Genomic DNA, 18,633 nt, shown 5'->3' on the forward strand with positions numbered 1-18,633 from the left:
ATGGTCAAGGAGCTGGAAAAACCGTGGTGACAGAAGTTACTCAGCTCTTTAAAGCTGCAGTTGACCAGGCTGAACCTGAGAAATTGAGCTGCAGTTTGATGGATGTTGACTCTGTCAACAAGAGTCCTCTTGCTGTATTCCTTACAACTTCTCACTGTCTTTAGTCTTAAGCAACTGGAATTATTAAAACTGAATATAGCTGCTGAAATTAATTCAGGTTTACTGCAAAAGCCCTGCTTTTTAAAGAAAGAAGCCTTGCTTTGAAGAGGCATTCACCATTGGATTTTTGCCTTTAAAGTCATTTGTATGGTATGAGATCATGTGTCACAGGGATGGGAAGTACATGAACCCTGCCTGTCTTCTGTTTGTCAGCCCACAGGAGTCACTTCCAAAGGTTACAAAGAATTAAAAAGCACTTCTTTTTGCCCTCCATACAATTCAGGTCACCTCCCCAAGGCCTGTTCAAACCCTGCTTATTACTCAACAGCAAATGAGAAAGAGGAAGGCATCATTTAAAGGCTAAAATGAAACAGATTTCTCCCAAAACAATACTGCTAAATGTTTTTTGAAACAAAAACCAACATTATTAAGCTGAAAAGGACACAAACACCTGCATTTCCTTTTCAGATCAAGTGCAAGCCTTATTATCCGTATGATTTCCAATGGTCTCAGACTCAGAATGTTGGGAATTGTGAGTTTATTCCATCCGCTCCCCTCATCCCACAGGAACCATCCACCCAACGCTATCCAGAGCACAGCCAGGCACTCTAAATTTAGCCCCCAGCGTTCCTGAACACTCCAAACATTTTGTAACAGCAGCGAGCACACGCTCTGGGGGCTCAGTGGGAGCTCAGAGCTTCCTTTCCTGGCCAGGGTGGCTCCTCCTGGGGGAGCCTGGGCACCCCAGTGGCCCCCAGAGAGCAGGGCCAGCAGCGCCTCAGCCTCACCACCCACCCCGCCGTATGCGCCGTGTTCCAGCCGCGTGGGAAGGGCTCTCCACCTTTCCTTCTCACAAATAAATAAATGTCAGCATGGCCGGGAGCCATCAGCTCTCTGTTTAATACCAGAGCAAAACAATCCCGGCCTGACCGTGGTGCCAAAAGTTGACAAAGTGTCCTGAGTGTGGAGTTCTACTCTATTTCGTTTTAATTAGCGTCTTCTGCCACGAGACAAATGATGAAAAGCACATGGGGACTGCCAAGATGAATCAAGGACATCTGGTAACTTTAACATTTCAGCATGAAACAGAGTAGGTATTACTCCCAGAGACTCTTCTGTGCTGTTTGAAACAACTAAAAAAATATATCAAATTAACAAAAATTACAGAAAAAGGCTGCCTAAATGCTTTTGAATATCTTCTTAGGTAGTTTTAATTGCTGTTTTTCATAAAACATGAAGCTGATCTTGCATCTTGTTGAATTAGCTGTGACTTCCCTAAGACATTGTAATAAGGAATTTTTATCGTTCAGATCATATCACATTAAGATTATCTGGATTATAGTTTCTTAAAAACTCCAACTGCCTCTGGATTCTGAGGGAAAAACAACTGATCATGGAGTTAAAACTGCTTTGTGATACTTGCATTGATATACATCCTCCCGGGGCTTGTGACTCACTGATGATGCAGAACACACAAACATAAAAAAAATAAAAACCAAAATCCAGCAATGACATCGTCAGCTGCAACTGGGAGCTCTCTGCTCAAAAAGAACTGCAATGTTTCTTATCTTCCAAGTTTCTTACCCTTCAGTGTTTCTTCCCCTGCAAACCCACCTGGCATTCGCTAAATAAATGAGTGTTAAATTGAAAATAAAGAAATGGCATAAAGAAAAATATTGCTTAGACATAACCTTCCAGGACAAGTGATGTGACTTTCTGTCACTGTCAGCTGTGAAAGACTAAGACTAACTGTGACAATCACATTCTTAACTCTCAGGGCTTTTACATATTCACAAGATCACAATACGATCAGTCAACGCACTTGCCGGAAATATTCTAAAATTAGTTTGCCTCTAAAATAATTCACCAAACAGAAGACAGATTTACAGGAGCACCCTGACATGCAGAGGTAATTGCTACAATGCAGAGAACAACAGGTTTCAGCAAGACATTGTCCTTGTTACAATACATAAAAATGTGAGGACCTTTTTGCATATGAGGCTCGTGATTTGGCCATTTTTCAAGGTATATCTCACATTAAGGATATCGTTCCCTCCCATGTGTACAAGCTATTTTAAATGTGTAGCAATTATACTCGTTCATTAATTGTATTTATGGACCTGATAGCTCTGAAAATAGCTTTCCAGCAGCAATGAATAAACAATCCAAAATGCCTTTCACAAATGAAAGACATTTATTAGACAGCAAGAGAATATTCACTACAGTTTGTCTCCCACTGACAGGTTATCTTTTAAGTTTTAGTTGGTGCAGCATCTTCAGATTGTCACAAATGCTCCTTTGCCAGGACATGGGATGAGTAGATATTGTGCAATGTGTAATTTATCACAGGATCATGGAATGGTTTGGGCTGGAAGGGAGCTTAAAGGCCATCTATTCCAACCCCTGCCATGGGCAGGGACACTTTCCACTGAACCTGGGTGTTCAGAGCTCCATCCAACCTGGCCTTGGGCACCTCCAGGGATGGGGCACCCACAGCTCCTCTGGGCAGCCTCTGCCGGGGCCTCACGACCCTCACAGCGAAGAATTCCTCCCGAACACCTGCACTAAACCTACCCTCTTCCTTTCTCGTGGCCACTTCCCCTCACGCAAACATTCCGATGTCGAGCCCGCTCTCCGAGGCTGCTCCTGGCCCCGGCCCGGGCCGCGGCTCGGCGGGACAGCGCCGTCCCCTCACGGCGGGGCGAGCCCCTGAGGGGACGGCGGCCGCGGAGGCGCCGCCGGCGGCGGCGGAAGCTCCAGGGAAGCCCCGAAGGAGGCAGGGATTAGGTAACGAGCGATGTTGCGCTCAGGTTTCCTCCGGGTTCCTGTGAGGAACCTACGCGTCTGGCTGCCTTCGCGTGACTCATCAGAGCGGCGCGGCTGCCGCCGCTGCCGCTCCCCCGCCAGCGCCGCGGCCCGAGCCGCCCCCTCCGGCGGGCAGGGAGCTCTCTGCGGGCGCAGTGCTGATCCGCCGGCGGGCGGCCGGGAATGCGAAGCGATGGCCGCGGGCGGCTCGGGCAGCGGCGGCGGCGGCAGCGCGGAGGAGAAGACCTACCGCCGCTTCCTCGAGCTGTTCCTGGGCGAGTTCCGCGGGCCCTTCGGGGCAGAGCCGGAGCCCGAGCCCGAGCCCGAGCCGGAGCCCGAGCCGGAGCCGGAGGCGGCTGCCCCCCCTCCCGCTGCCGAAGCAGCGGGCGACGCTGACGAGGAGCCCGGGGCAGAGGGAGAAGCGGGAGCGGCCGCCGAGGCGGAGGAGGGAGAAGGCGGCGAGGGCGATGCCGGCGACCCTCAGCCGCCCGCCCCGCCGCCGCCGCCCCCGCCGCTGCCCTCGCTGCCCCGGCCGCTCTCGGAGTACATCACGGAGGAGGAGGTGGAGGGCGAGTGCCTGGACCTCTGCCTGCAGCAGCTCTACAAGTAGTGAGTGCCGGGCTGAGGGGAGCGGGGCAGGGCGCGGGGCTGAGGGACCCCCGCGTGTGGGGCTGAGCGAGTCCCCGGTGTGAGGCTGAGGGGACTCCCTCAGTGTGAAGCTGAGGGACTTGTCTAGTGTGAGGCTGAGGGATCCTCGTGTGGGGCTGAGGGACTTCCCTAGTGTGAGGCTGAGGGACTCCCCGGTGAGGTGCTGAGGGACCCTCGTGTGGGGCTGAGGGACTTCCCTAGTGTGAGGCTGAGGGGATTCTCTCAATGTATGGCTGAGGAGACCCCCAGTGTGGGGCTGAGTGACTCCCCAGTGTGGGGTTGAAGGGATTCCCCCAGTGTGTGGCTGAGGAGACCCCCAATGTGAGGCTGAGGCAGGGAAGCCAGGACAGGGGAGATCCCCGAGGCAAAAGAGTTCAGGACTTCGGTGGTGCTGAGCATCCCGGGGTCACAGCGTCCTGCCCTGTGCGGCTGCCCCTGCCCCAAGGAATCCTCTGCTCTGCGCCCTCTGCTTGCCTCTGGCCGGGACAGGAGAAGGGAAGAGACAAGGGAGAGCCACGAGCATCCATCTGGAGAGCAGCTTGCTGGGGAGGCAGAGCGCTGGGGGAAATGTCTCACGCTCTGGTGCCAAAGCAAAGAGGGGGGTTTGCCTGTGGTTGATTGTGCTGGGGCTTGAAATTGAAATGTTCCCCTGTGAGGGCTGGTAAATGGGGAAACCTCTGCCAAGAAGGGGAAAGAAGAAGGGATGAGGAAAGAGAGGCGGTCCAGTCCCTTCACCCTTCCAAAAAACCACTGCACATGGAGAAAACCACATTGTGTATTCACAGACCGGGGAGAAAAGAGTAGAAAACCATGGGAGAAAGCTCTCCATAATCATGGGGATTTTTCTGCCGTCAGCTGGGGAAAGCCGGCTATACTCGGTTCTGTACGGAGGCAGTTTCCAGATCTGTGCTTTCTAAAGGCTGGTGCATAAAGAGGAAACAGATGGGATCTATTCCCAGTGTGGAAAGTCTGCGGACTGAAACCTAAAGATCAGTTACCAGTGCCTTGTATTGTGCTCAGCTCCGGCTTTGAAGGCTCGAAATAGGAACGGTTGTTAGTGGCAATTCTTTAGGAACCTTTTTAAACTGATGCCACAGGAGGAGACAAATGAAGCTGTGAAAATCTGCACAGCACACCGGGGAGATTTTCTGCCATTGAGCCGGTAATTGTAATGAGAGGTGTTACTCAGTCGCAGAAATAAATAAATAAAGAGAGAAAAGAACCGGGTTTTACAACTGCATGGTCTGTTTCTATCCAGTTCTCATCTGCCCTCTGCGTTTGTGGACGGTAGGGACAACACAATGATAGCTGCAGAGGACAAAGCTCTCCTATTCACACATGCTCACCCTGCCACCTTTGGAAAATCTCTGGAATACAGCAGCACATTCATAGGATGTGGTAGAGAGCAGAGAGGCAAGTCCCTTCTACCTATTTAGGACGTGTTTTGTTGGGTTATTTTTAAACAGGCTTGTGAAATCCAAAGTCACGATAGTGGGAATAAAGTTCTAGACGTGGAGCAGATTATTTGAAAGTATTATTTGAAGTATAGCTATGAAATTATTTTGAACTGGAATTCCTCCCCAGTCCCTTCTCTCTCTGCCTGTCCCCATACCCCAGATTCCCCAGTTTCTGAAGCTCATATTCAAGGCTGAAATTAATGATAAATTTTAAAAAAAGACCTTTTGAGAGGAATCTTTTTATAGAGACAGCTCTTGCCAGGTTGTGGCTCTTTGGGTTTTTTCAGCTTTCAGTATAAATCTTTGGCTGGCCACTGAATGAAGCATCCCCTGGCTTTGTTTGTGGTGAAATCAATGCAGGCTTCCTCCTCTAGGCAAAAACCAAATTCCACCTCAAAATCAAGGGAGCAAGGGATTATGTTGTGAGATAACAGTCTCCTAAAGGCTTAAATAAAACATTTTAAAATATTATAATCCAAATCTAACAACTCCCAAAAGCTAAACTGAAATAGCTTTTTATTGAATGGTGGTGGAATCTGAGGTAAGTGCAAATATGCAAAAGTATTCTTCAGGTAAGGTACTGTATTTTTAGTTCACTCTCCAGTCACCAGAGAAACTTTAAATGTGACAAGACTATAAAACAGGCAAAAGCAGAATGAGCCAAGGGCTCAACTGGTCAGATGGCTCCAGAGGTGGGAAACTTGATGTGTGTGAGTAAAGCTGCTCTTGTGCCTACAGTTATGAAAGTGTTAAAAAAAAACAAAACAAAACCAAAAAAAACACCTAAATAAAAAAAGCACATGAAAACTCATGTAAAAAGGAATATTTCTTTTGTTTGTCATTAGCAGGAGAGACTATTCTGAAGGCATGTTTTCTGCAACTATATATTAGTCAAATGACTGGTTTGCATTCTATGTAGCATGAAGATAAAACCCATTGCTGTGAAAAATCCAACAGCTGTTTTTCAGCTATTTTAAGCACAGAGCTTTAGATCTTTTTGAGGAAAGTAAGACCATTTCAGAAATGAGAACATATTGCTAATCATGACAAAATAAAATGTTTTTCTGCCACTGTGTAGATCAGTATCAAAGAGTGATACTGATATTTATGAGATTTTCCTTCTATTTTCCAAAAGACTCACATTCCCCTTTGAGGTTTCCTGTTCCTGTTTGGGTTTTTTGTTTTGTTTTGGGTTTTTTTATTTTATTTTTTGTAGAGGCAACATATGCTTGGAAAATTAGATTAATGTAATCTTTATATCTGTCTAAATGCCACAAAATGGGCACTGTGTGTTTTCTTAGTGACCCTCCACAGAATAGAACCCATCAATAGGAGCTGCATTGGATGGAGAAAATACTCAGAAGGGGATTGCCTTGGAACATTGGCTGATAACCACAAAATGAACTCTCAGGCTATAGCTAGACCATATTATTCAAGAGAAAAAGATAATTTACAGAGCTTCTATGTGGAAACAAACATACTATGGCCTTAAAACATTAAATATGAGAGCCCATCACTCGCTCCTGCTGAATCAGACCTGATTTCTGACTCACTGTAAAGGAAGAAGTTACTAACTTGAGTAACAAAGTTACATATCATGCCCTGGTCTCTTCCTCTTCCTACTGATACTTTTATTAAACCTGATGCATTTAAAGAGCTGGTTCTTGCCAAGACCTCTGAAAAACAAATCAGCAAAGTTGTGCTTGCCAACAGAGGACACAGCCAGACTCTTACAAGTTGTGTCACCAGGAAGAACAAATTTGTATTGCTGCTACACTCTTTTTTGCCCTGTGCAAATGAAATGCTTTGAAAAAATCAACTCTATGTTCTTCTTGTTTTTCTTTTTCTCTTTTTTTTTTTTTTTTGTCCCAAGCTTTGATGGGAATAGATATAGTTGGTATAATTTCTAGATTCAGGTTTATTTTCAGTGATTTTGGAGATACAACATTTTTTGCTTTCAAAAGTTCATTTAGGAATTCAAATTTCATTTGAACAAGCTTAGAAAGTAGCCTTGCTTCTCCAGTGCTGAGTTTGCAGAAGATGGTAAGTAAAATGTTGGTATAATTTCTAGGTTCAGGTTTATTTTCAATGATTTTGGAGATACAACATTTTTGCTTTCAAAAGTTCATTTAGGAATTCAAATTTCATTTGAACAAGCTTAGAAAGTAGCCTTGCTTCTCCAGTGCTGAGTTTGCAGAAGATGGTAAGTAAAATAAAACTAAAATTTATTGTTATGTCATCTTAAGTGCTTAACTAAGTCCCTGATGGCAACATGATTATTTTTAGGATTGCAAAAGCCTTGCTTTGACTTGGAACATGAAAAGAAAAACTTCTAAGCACTGTCCTTTTACATTTCTTCACAGAATACTGTGCAACATTCACAGAACACTTAGATTCCAATGAAATGCAGTATACAAAGTGAGTTATTTTATTGATCCTTTCTTTCTCTTCAAGAGAGAAAATATTTTTTTGCTTATGAATTTCCCACAGTCTTACTATAAAAAATCAAGAAAGACAATGTAGGCTCACCCTTTTAACACTGGAGTTAAGCAAAATGGGAGCAGTAAATGAGAATGGAGGTTTTGCCCCTCAGCTTGCAATGTTAAGCTAAAGAAGACCTTCTCATGGTAATTTTCCATGAGCAGAAATCTCTTTTTTAATAAATTAAGCTCTTGAAAACTGTTCTTTCTGCTATCTCCATCTCTGTTGAGGGGAGAGATGGAATTCTTTCCCTTTAAATAGCAGATATACACGTTTTTAACTTGCTCTCTAAACCCCTATCAAAGGAAAGCTGGCACTGTTGTCACTTTAAGTTGAAATTTATGTATGATGCTGGATGGGCTTTCTTAGCATCATATTAAATAGGCTGTGATGTTTTACTCCTTCATAATTTGTCTTTTATAATCAATTCTATTGATTGCAATCTCAAAGCCCTTTTAAGAAATATAATGAACTACTTGCCATGTCTAATATTAATCACAAGGACCAACAAAAAAGTCATTGCATCCTTTTTAACGTGGTGCTTTTTTCATCATCTTTTGTGAGGTTTTACAATAGAAATGATAATGTTGGCCTGTGCCCACAGTGAGTGACAGGAGCAGATATTGGCTGCACCTGGCTGGGGCATTTTCTGTAGTTAATGAGATTGGAGAGAGAACATTCAATTTAGACTCCATATTAGGAATATTTAGTCCAATCTGGGCTTGGATTAGATATCAGCAAGGAATTGCTCCCTGTGAGGGTGGGCAGGCCCTGGCACAGGTGCCCAGAGAAGCTGTGGCTGCTCCATCCCTGGCAGTGCCCAGGCCCGGCTGGACAGAGTTTGGACACCTGGGACAGTGGGAGATGTCCCTGGCCATGGCAGGGGGGGCACTGGCTGAGCTTTAGGGTCCCTTAAAAACCAGTCTGGGATTTCCCACCCCAAGGCTGTGGCTGTGGTAACTCCCACAGGAGCCCCTCCAGGGTCAGGAGTCCCCTCCAGGGGTGCTTGTTGAGCTGCCTGGGTATGGCTGAGGGTGCTGCCATCACACCCAAGGGATTTTGGTGCTGGGAATCCTGATCCCCTCCAGGGTCAGGAGTCCCCTCCAGGGGTGCTTGTTGAGCTGCCTGGGTATGGCTGAGGGTGCTGCCATCACACCCAAGGGATTTTGGTGCTGGGAATCCTGGTGTTCCTCTGTGAATTAACCCTAAACCATCCCACAGGAGGGTGTGCAGAAAGTCAAGAGCTTCACTACTGCTGGGACCTTGTCACTCTTGAAAAGAGCCCATGTTCTGGATGCTGGTGGTGTATGGCACACACATTTCATGCCCTTTAGCCAAAAATCACTATAATCTCCAATTAGGTGGTGTTTAGAAATAAACAATTTCCAACCACAACTAATTCTCTACACATTGAGGGATTCTTCTTGTTGTTTCTAAGGCATGTTCAGCTCACCCTCCCACGCTTTTAAAAATACTGAAGGAAATCAAATATTTTGATACTCATTTAAAAAAAGGAATATCAGCTCAAATGAGCTATGTAAATTGCAGATTTACATTTTGTAATGGTTAACATATAAGGTGACATTTCCAAACTTCCTACTTTATGATTAAAAGGATGCTGAGTTTTCCAAGCACAAGGGTGACTGTACTTGGAAGTTGCTTTATATAGCATAAAAAAATCATACTTAGTGAACAGATTATGGAAATGTATTCATTCCACTGCTTTTATTTCAATGAACGTTTCTGGTAGTACAACACATTAAAGGGAATTAATGTTGTTAGGAGCTTTTCACACCAAGATTTTTTTTGACCCATGAGCAATTTGCACAGGTTCTGCTCCTCCTAAGTGAGGCTGTTTGCTTTTCAGTACAAACTGACTGAAGAATTAGATCTGTGCTAACACATTCTTTTTTTGGACCTTATACAACCAGTCTTGAAACTAGAATCTTATTGGCCATTGTGTGGAACTACTTTGGACTCCACCTTTTGGATGTGATGAGCTTCATTTCTCTAGAGAGTTTGTTTGGTGGTAATTCTTTTTTGCACAAAACACTCTGCATGGAACATTTTTATCCTTAAAATCCCTCATTGTAACTGCCTTTAATGGTGGCAGAGTATTTCTCCACCTGTTCTTTGAAGAACTCAGATGTGGTTTTTTTCATAGAAGGTTAAACTTTTCGTTTGTTTTGCATTCTGTGAGCAGAAGTTCCAGTGCCTTGGCTGCTGTGTCAGTCAGTGATGTTTGCTCTCATTCATTTTTGTTGTCTGGCTAAATTGCTTACATGATCACATTAAAAGCAAAAGCAACAGGGCATGCAGTACACAGATAATGAGAATACTATTTATTACTGTATTTGATACTCTGAAATAGACTCTGGCTGTTCCACACCATTTTCTTTCTTCCCATTGTTTGGTGCCTGCTCTTTTTTGGTTTGTTTTCTCCTTGCTGTCTAGGAAAGATGTGTGAGAAAGGGGATGAAATGGAGTTAGCAGTTTAAAACATTAGATGTTCTTTGAAGCATGCTGCAAGACTGTCTTATGCAATGCAATCACAATTATGTAATGCAAATGATGATAAAAATAAATGTGTCCTGGACAATATGTGTGTGAGACATTTAGGAACCCAAGACACTGCTAAATGGCCATTACTACAAGTTGTACTTTAGGGCCTTCTGTTTGGGTTGGCTGAAATCTCAATTACTAACCAAATATTCCAGATTTTTGTTGTTATAACACACTAGTGATTAGATAAAATGATTGCAGGCTGTGGACTTGTTTTACAGAAACATTTTCTGCCATGCCTTTGTACTTCATTAAGAAGAAACAACATTACCCGCCTTTAATAAGACATTTTATAAAGAAGTAATCATCAGAGCCATAAATTAGGAGTGCGTGGGAAATAGCTGCCCTTGGGTACTTCTATAATTAATACAGAAGTTAAACAAGTTAACCAGATTGCAGGATTACCTCAGTTTATGTTTGTATTGGATGGAAAACAGCTGAGGGCAAGGAATGATTGAGTAACTGCAGCAGCAATCGAGCTGTGGCGTGCTCCCAGCCCTGAACTCCCTGAGCACTCCGAGCTGGGGGGGTTTGGTGGCACAGCAGGATCACAAAGTGGGCTGCCAAACTTTGATCACGGGAAAATGGCTTTGGATGCACACAAACCTGAAGTGGGAAACTGCAATTACAGGAAAAGGAATATTTGATTAATTGGGTGAAATCGTGGACAGCCCCTTAGAGGGTAGGATTTTGAAGCTATTTTTGCTGGCCTTTGATGATCCACTAAAGCCTGTTAAATAGAACCTAACCAATGTTCAACTTTAGTTTCTTCTGCTCTTCATTTACACTAAAGAATTTGAGTACTTCACTCATTTGAGAATATGATTTTTTCATAGCTCTGTACTTCCACACGACGTAACTAAAAATAGAAGCAGCATGTAAAAATAGCCCCTTGGCATTTTAACTTCTTGGCGCTTTCTCGAGGGCTGTTCCTTTCACCTCAGGCTGTGACCTTCTCGCTGAGGTTCAGAGAGCTGAACTGAACGTGGTGAGTTGTTCCTCCTCAGTGTTACAAACACAGGCTCTGCATGTTAGATTAATTAGCTGCCACAAGGATTCCATTCCTGCAGTCCTAACTCCAGGTTCTGCAAGGCTGAAACTCCCCATGCTCTAGTAGAGAATTGGACAAATTTTTGTTGTTTTCCTTTTCTCAGCAAAATAAATATTAAAAATAAGATGTTTGGTTTGTTAGTCTCTGATCACCTGAAAACCCAGGGAAATATTCAGTTCCTATTGGAACCTCTGGGCTGACAGTGATTAATTATCTAAAATTCCAACCTGGACAAAAAGCAGGAATTTAATAAGTTATAAACTAAAGGTACACACTTATACACAGCATCACATATATTTTAAACTAAGGCTTTTCCAAGCTTTTCCTAGAAGTGGTGTCATTCTCTTTGTCATCTCATTGCTGTGTTTGAGGAAATATTGATGAATTCATGTATTTATTTATAAAGGTCTCTGTCTAAAACAAGTTTATGTTATCTTATTATTACCTCTTTCTTCTGAAAAGCTGGGTAAAAACCAAATATTTGGTAATGAGAAGCCAGAAGCTCAGTATTTCTGGGGATTAGAGGAACACCCCTGTTTGGGACAGATGCGTTTTGTGCTTGCAGGGGTGTTGGGTTGTTCTTAGTTCTGCTTTCTCACTGGAGTTTGCTCCTCAGGGAGTGAGGGATCTACCTGGTGTGACATGCACTTAACCTCTCCTCTTCTTGGCACTCCAAAAAGTTCAAATTATAAATTATCCAAAGTATCAGATTCTATAAGTAAATTAATTGATCCTAACCTGGACTGAATGGCTGGGGAAAGGGCCCCCAGCAGAAATGAGCATTGATAAAACAGAAATGTGAGCTTTTAACCTCTTACCTTACTGGTACAAACTGTGTAAATCAATGGAAATGATTGTCTTCTATATAAACAGAGAGTGAGAGCCATCCCTGTGTAAAACTGGTGCAGCTCCCTCTGGGATGAGTGGGAAAAGCAGCTGCAGGTTCTGGGATGTGTGTGCAGGCTGCAGAGGAGCTGAGCCTGCATTAAGCGACTGCTGCCCTTCCCCAGTGCATGGAAATGCTTTCAAATTCCTCATTGCTGTCAACTTCTCCCAGTTTGGCTGATTAGGAATCACCCAAATGATCATGCAGAACTCTTCAAATCTCATTAATGACATTGTATACTAATTTTAGAGAGGTTTTTTTAGCTTTTAGATACTTTTGGTTTAGCACCCCACAATTCGCATTCACTTTGTTTTCCTAAGTGCCAATGCTGTCCATGACAAACAATAAAGTCATCTACAAAAACGTGAGCCAAGCCACAAAGTTCTAAATCTGGCTCTGGGGATTAGAGAAAAAATAGTTCATCCTACAAAATTACTAAATGTCCTAAAAATATTTCTCTCCTCCCCAAAATTTTACAACTTTTTATGTGTCTTGGGAGATGCAAGTAAAAAGATTTGTCAACAGTGAATATATAGAGTAGAATACAATAAATCTGAAAAATGGTTCTTAAATTCATCCTAGCTGGTTGAAAATTTAATGCAGAAAGCAATGAGATCTAAATATTTAGATTATCATTCTTTAGAAAAGCTCTTCTTTCATTTCTGCTAATGTAATTCTATATCAAATAGCTTTAAGAAACCAATTACAAGATATATATTTTATACATTACCAAATATGGGATTTACCCAATAAAAAGCTATGTTTGCATTAGCATATTGAAAACTATTCCATTTAATTTATTATCCTCTGAAAACTGATGAATTTGTGCAATTCCTGCTTCCAAGCTCTGTCTGTACTTAACAGGAATAAAAAGAAAGGTGGTAACTTAAATCTGGAATTTACACCTTGTGGGGTGGGTATTATTTTTTATTTTTCTGAAATAGAAATAACAAAGAACACCTTTTGAGGAAGTACAGAAAGAAGGAAAGCACTTTGAGGAAGTCTGCTTTATGTTTGTGAAGAAATGAGATCCAGCTCATTAAGGTAGTGGGAAGTTATAAAACAGAAAGAGGAAGAAGGAGTTAAATAATATCACAAACATAATGCCCACCCATTCATTCCTCAGAGAACCATTGTCAGTCTGTGAAAGGGGTTTGTAAAATAGAGAAACTCCTCACATTTTTATCCTGGCCCAGTTCCTGAGCTGGAGTTGGTTACGCAGGGCTGGGTTTGCACTTGGACATCCCTGCGAGGTATCGGGGCTGCGCTCTTATTTAATTTAAACAAGGAGCTGGTGCTTCCTCGTGCTCCTGCTTTCATGGGGGTTTGCTATTAATATCCTACTACCAGCTCCAGATGCTTTTCAGGGAGCAGTTTTAGGCTGCACTCGAATGTTTTTTGGAAAGACTGATAAAATAATTCGAGTGTCTCCTTTCGGTGCCGCACGAGGTGTGACAGTGCTCGGTTTGCCTGTGGCTGTCTGGCAGATAGAACAGAAAACACTCAGAGGTGTTAAACCCTGGGAGTGATCCTGGTAGCAGCAATAGCCTGGCAAGTTCCAGGGCACTGCCAAGCTCCACAGCGTGTCTGGAGGTCAGTCTGCATTTTTTACATGTCAAGGACTTTCCAAGTTATGTCAAAGGAAGTTTGGGCTAAATAAAAAGGCACAGGATATGACCCTCAAAAATTGCTGGTTTTAAATCCAAGAATAAACTAACACATCCTCCAGTCTCATAAAGCCTTATGTCTCAGAACTGAGTTAATTAATTTACTCTATATTTATCCTTTATTTTAAGGAAGATGATTTGTTTTACTTTTCTAGGAAAAAGGAAGGATAAATAGATAAAGCAGGGCAGGAGGCTGGAAAAATTTATAGGGGAAAAAAAGAGAAAAGAGCAAGTCACTTTTGGTTTAAAAGTAAACATTCAAAAATTCTTCTCCACTTAAGAGAATCCTTTTCATTCTTGATCTTTTCTCCCCACCCTCTGCCAGTTCAGTGACAAAGATTTCAATTCTGTAGCTGTAAATTAAATTGTGTTGTGCTGCTGCTACAAGTACCAATCCAGTTGGGAGTCTTGTTGAACAAGTGCTTTCCTTGTACCTCTTAAAAAGTCCCATATAAAAATGGCATCTTAAAATGCCATTGTGCTGCTGCTACAATCCAGTTGGGAGTCTTGTTGAACAAGTGCTTTCCTTGTACCTCTTAAAAAGTCCCATATAAAAATGGCATCTTAAAATGCCATAAAAATTCCTAAACCAGGAATATGCCAGTGAAAAGGTGAATTAGAAAGTGTTGCCAAACCAAGTAATCATTGTATCACCACTTAGCTCAAATGATACAACTGATGTAAATTTAAAATAATTAAGAAGAGACTCTGGTGTTGGGTTGGCTTCTGAAAAATGTACTTGGAACATTTTAGACTTCCACTGTGCTATCAAGAAGCCTGGAAAGTTTCCTATAACAAAAGAACAATCTGAAATTTCAGTGAGGTTGTTTTCCAACAGACATGGCAGTCACCAATTAACCTTCAAGAAGAAAGGGGCAGAACAAGAAAATGTAATAGACACAGTATCAATTGAAAATAATTTAAAAAATAAAATTGTGAGGGTAATTAGACCTGAAGCATTGGATCAGCTCAAACAATTAAAAGGAATTGCCAGGATGATCACTTCAGTTCCCTTCTCTAAACAGGCTGTGTTTAACCCTCCCAGTAAAACACTGATTGCACCTAATCACCCAGTCAGTTCCAGTTAGAGGCTGCAGAGCTGCAATCGATCCAAGCCACAGCACTCTTTAGTGTGCACGGTGAAAAACTGAATATTCTCTTTGATCCCTTGGGGAAAAGTGCACCTTTTACCCAGCCATGCTGCCTTATTTATTCAATGATGTACCTGTAAGGCAACAGCTGAAATAGCATAACTCTGGATTTGTAGAATTGTCATATTTCTCAAATTTCAGCATTCTCTTTTGCCAGTGTTCAGTGTTTCTTCCATGACAAAAGAAGTCTGACAAGGCAAACAGTTGGTACAAATTGTCTTGCTCATCCAGTGTTTCTGTGGTCTAACCACCCAGAGATGCTTTATAGAATTGTCATCTCTCTCAAGTTTCAGCATTCTCTTTTGCCACTGTTCAGTTGTTTCTTCCATGACAAAAGAAGTCTGACAAGGCAAACAGTTGGTACAAATTGTCTTGCTCACCTCCCAGTAAAACACTGATTGCACCTAATCACCCAGTCAGTTCCAGTTAGAGGCTGCAGAGCTGCAATCGATCCAAGCCACAGCACTCCTTTTAGTGTGCACGGTGAAAAACTGAATATTCTCTTTGATCCCTTGGGGAAAAGTGCACCTTTTACCCAGCCATGCTGCCTTATTTATTCAGTGATGTACCTGTAAGGCAACAGCTGAAATAGCATAACTCTGGATTTATAGAATTGTCATCTCTCTCAAGTTTCAGCATTCTCTTTTGCCACTGTTCAGTTGTTTCTTCCATGACAAAAGAAGTCTGACAAGGCAAACAGTTGGTACAAATTGTCTTGCTCATCCAGTGTTTCTGTGGTCTAACCACCCAGAGATGCTTTTATGTTTCCAGGAGTAGTTTGAAAAGATAAATCTATCATTCTCTACCAGTCCCTATTGTTTTATACATGGGAAATAAGAATTCCTCATATTTTAGAAATCTCATGGCAAACAGAAGGACACTGACATGGCAAGTTACCCCTGCATGTGGTGCTGATGAATTTGCACCAATTTGGTGGGGATTGGTAATGAGTAGATTTGTTCTTTCTGATATCTAAGAGAAATTGGTAATTGTTACATTTTTTCCTCCTCTTTTGTAAGGGATCTGTTCCTCTACTGGCTGCTGGCAGAATTGAAGTGTGGAGTGATGTGTTGGCCTAATATCAAAAGAAGGATTTTGCAGTACTAAGTTTATTTATACAGTATATACACTATATAGTATAGTACAATATATTAAGTATATTTGTAACTCCCCCAATTGCATCTTCCTGCCCACATGCTGGGATATCCTGTAGAAGAAAACATTCCACAAGTATTATTCTTCTCCACACATGCATCTGTTCTTTTCCACCTCCTGGATCCAAAGATAGTTTACACATCTCTGTTGTGTGAACACAGTCAATTGTATGAGGATGATGCCTGTCTCTGCATTTGCTTGTAAAGATTCATTATTCATTTGTTGTAACCATAATCTGAGAAAACCCAAAATATATGCATGAAAAGGCAGAATTTTTAACAGAGATGCAAGGCTGATTAATTTTACTGGCATTTTTACTGCTGCTCCCTGTGTGTAGTTATAAAACCATTGTAGTACTCTGTGAAAAGAGGAGAGACTACTACTGTGAGTATGAGTAGCAAATACAAGCTGCCAGTCTCACTTAGAGCAAGGGGAAGTGACATGATAAGGCAATTTTACACTCAAGTGTCTAAAATTGTTGCCCTCATCATAACACTGGTGGGAACAACAAACTGGGAAAGTTCCTGAAAAATGGCAACGTAAACAAAGCACTTTGGGAAGTGTTGCCCTTGATATCAGGCTTGAAAATATCATTCTGATTATTTTATCTCTGCTAAATATTGGCCATGGTGCTTAATAATAGGGGAAAAAAGCACACAAATGCACAGCCCTGTCTAGAAGAGCTTTTATCTGTAGCCAACAAGCTTCCCCATGAGCCACCAGTGAGGTCAAATGAGTTTTCTGAGTTAAAAATAACCTGATTGGGAACCTGATTTAATGCATATTAAAAATATAGAATTTGTGAAATGATGTGTTAGTTTGTGTATGCAAGGTCTTGTGGGGGGTTTTTTGTTCTGAATTAAGAATGTAGAAGAACTGTGATGTTTTCCTCTCCATTGTGTCTCAGAAATGCCACAGGAACTGAAAGAAGCTGCCCATGCTCTAAGGAGGTTTAGAGTAAAGGTGAGGGAGGGAAGAGTCAGAGGTGATGCTCAGTGAGGATTTGGGCCTTACCACCTGCAGGGAACAGACCTCTCCAGTAAAGTGTGTGAGGCACTGAGGGAATGTCCATTTATGTAAAAACCAGTGATAATCTGTGGGACTCTAAACCCATTTACTGCGCTCTTTAACTTCACCAGATTTGCTCCAGTGATAACTCTGAGCTGTCATCTTCCTGTTTCTGAAAAATACTTAAACCTGAAGAATCCAATCTGGCTGCTGCATAATCCTAAATGGCCACATTGGATATGGATTCTGCCTATCAGCTCTCTCCCAGTTTGTCTGGAGAAGTTGCATTCAAGCCCTATTGATCACAATTAGGGGTTGAAATTAGAAATTGACTTTCATTAGCTCAAGGCAGATTAATCTCAAGGCACTGGAGGAGGTTGTACTCACTTTCTGTTAGCAAAGTTGACAGTCAGGTTCAGCTGGAATCCAAAAGTGCAGTGGGAAGGCTGTATCCCAATATCTTAATGTGACAGCTACCAAGGGAATTACTTTCAGAAGCAGAAGAAGGGAAACTGGAAACACTGAGGGGGTGGATGCAGACAGATATGACAGGATTCTAAGAACCTGGGATTCCTGACAGCGTAGGCCTCCAGAGCCCACCCACTGAGCTTTGGCAGGTAATAATCTAGGAAATGATAATACACTTATTTTAAGAGAATCCGTTGAGATGTTTGATCCTAGATCTTCATTACACATACAGCAAGGCTTTTGCTGCTGGAGCTCTGTTATTTTCCCAATTATCTTGAAGGCAGGAAGAGATTTCAGAATGGATTTCGTAATGGTGTAGCATCCAGTGAAGTGAGCCCAAGTCTGACCACGTTCTGCAGAACCTATCATCGTGGTATTCCTGTAGGAAAAAAATGTTCAGTCAACTTGGATGTGCTGCTCCTGAATGGAGCTGGCTGAGATCCGCGTGCTCTGTGTGTGGGTAATGATATTGCAAAAACCTGGCACGGGGAGGAATCACTGCAACTCAAGAGCTGAGATTTACACCCCTCCCAAAACTGCTGGCTTTCTCTAGAAACTCCTCATTCAACAGAGCAACCCTGTGCAAAAGATGGAATGAAATGTTTACAAACAGTGGAATTGGTGCTGCACTGCTCAGCCCATTCCTCTGACACAAAGCCACTGGACAGCTTTGTCTTACAGCTCACCAGATTAAGCACAGGGGCTGGATCTGTGTGCTCCTACAAAAGCCTTCCTTCTTCCCCCACTCCCACCCCCCTGAACATATTCTGGACTATAAAGCAGTGTGTGTGTAATTGGGGAAAGAAATGGAATATATTTCCTGGTGACAGGGGAGTTCAGGCTCTGCTGGGACAAATGGCAGCGCCTTTAATGAGCTTCACGGTGCAAGATTTAGTGGCATGGTGGAGGAATTCCTGTCAGAGTGGGGCTGATAGGACTTATCAAAGAGTACATGCTACTTATCTATCTTAGGCAGGGAACTCTAACTCCCTTTAACTGTCAGCACATCTATAATCCTTCCAAGTCTGGAATTGTTGATAGAGTGCCAAATATCTTGGGTTATGGATTGCCAGAAAGAGGGAGATCTGTGTTTGTAATCTCAAACAAAGCAAATGTAGCTGCTTAATGAAATTCT

At 42.6% G+C, this 18,633-nt stretch overlaps 1 protein-coding gene across 1 annotated transcript in view; it reads left to right on the forward strand.

Annotated features, from left to right (window-relative positions):
- The first annotated feature begins 3,096 nt into the window (after positions 1–3,096).
- PPM1E (protein phosphatase, Mg2+/Mn2+ dependent 1E) overlaps positions 3,097–18,633 on the forward strand; it is a 61,590-nt gene continuing 46,053 nt past the window's right edge. Inside the window, exon 1 of the mRNA XM_039720425.1 lies at positions 3,097–3,573. Within this exon, the coding sequence (XP_039576359.1) occupies positions 3,158–3,573 (416 nt within the window). The 5' untranslated portion in view covers positions 3,097–3,157. The remainder of the gene's footprint in view (positions 3,574–18,633) is intronic.

Source organism: Passer montanus, unplaced genomic scaffold (assembly GCF_014805655.1).
Source record: "Passer montanus isolate IOZ18808 unplaced genomic scaffold, ASM1480565v1 scaffold44, whole genome shotgun sequence".
Classification (NCBI taxonomy): Eukaryota; Metazoa; Chordata; class Aves; order Passeriformes; family Passeridae; genus Passer; species Passer montanus.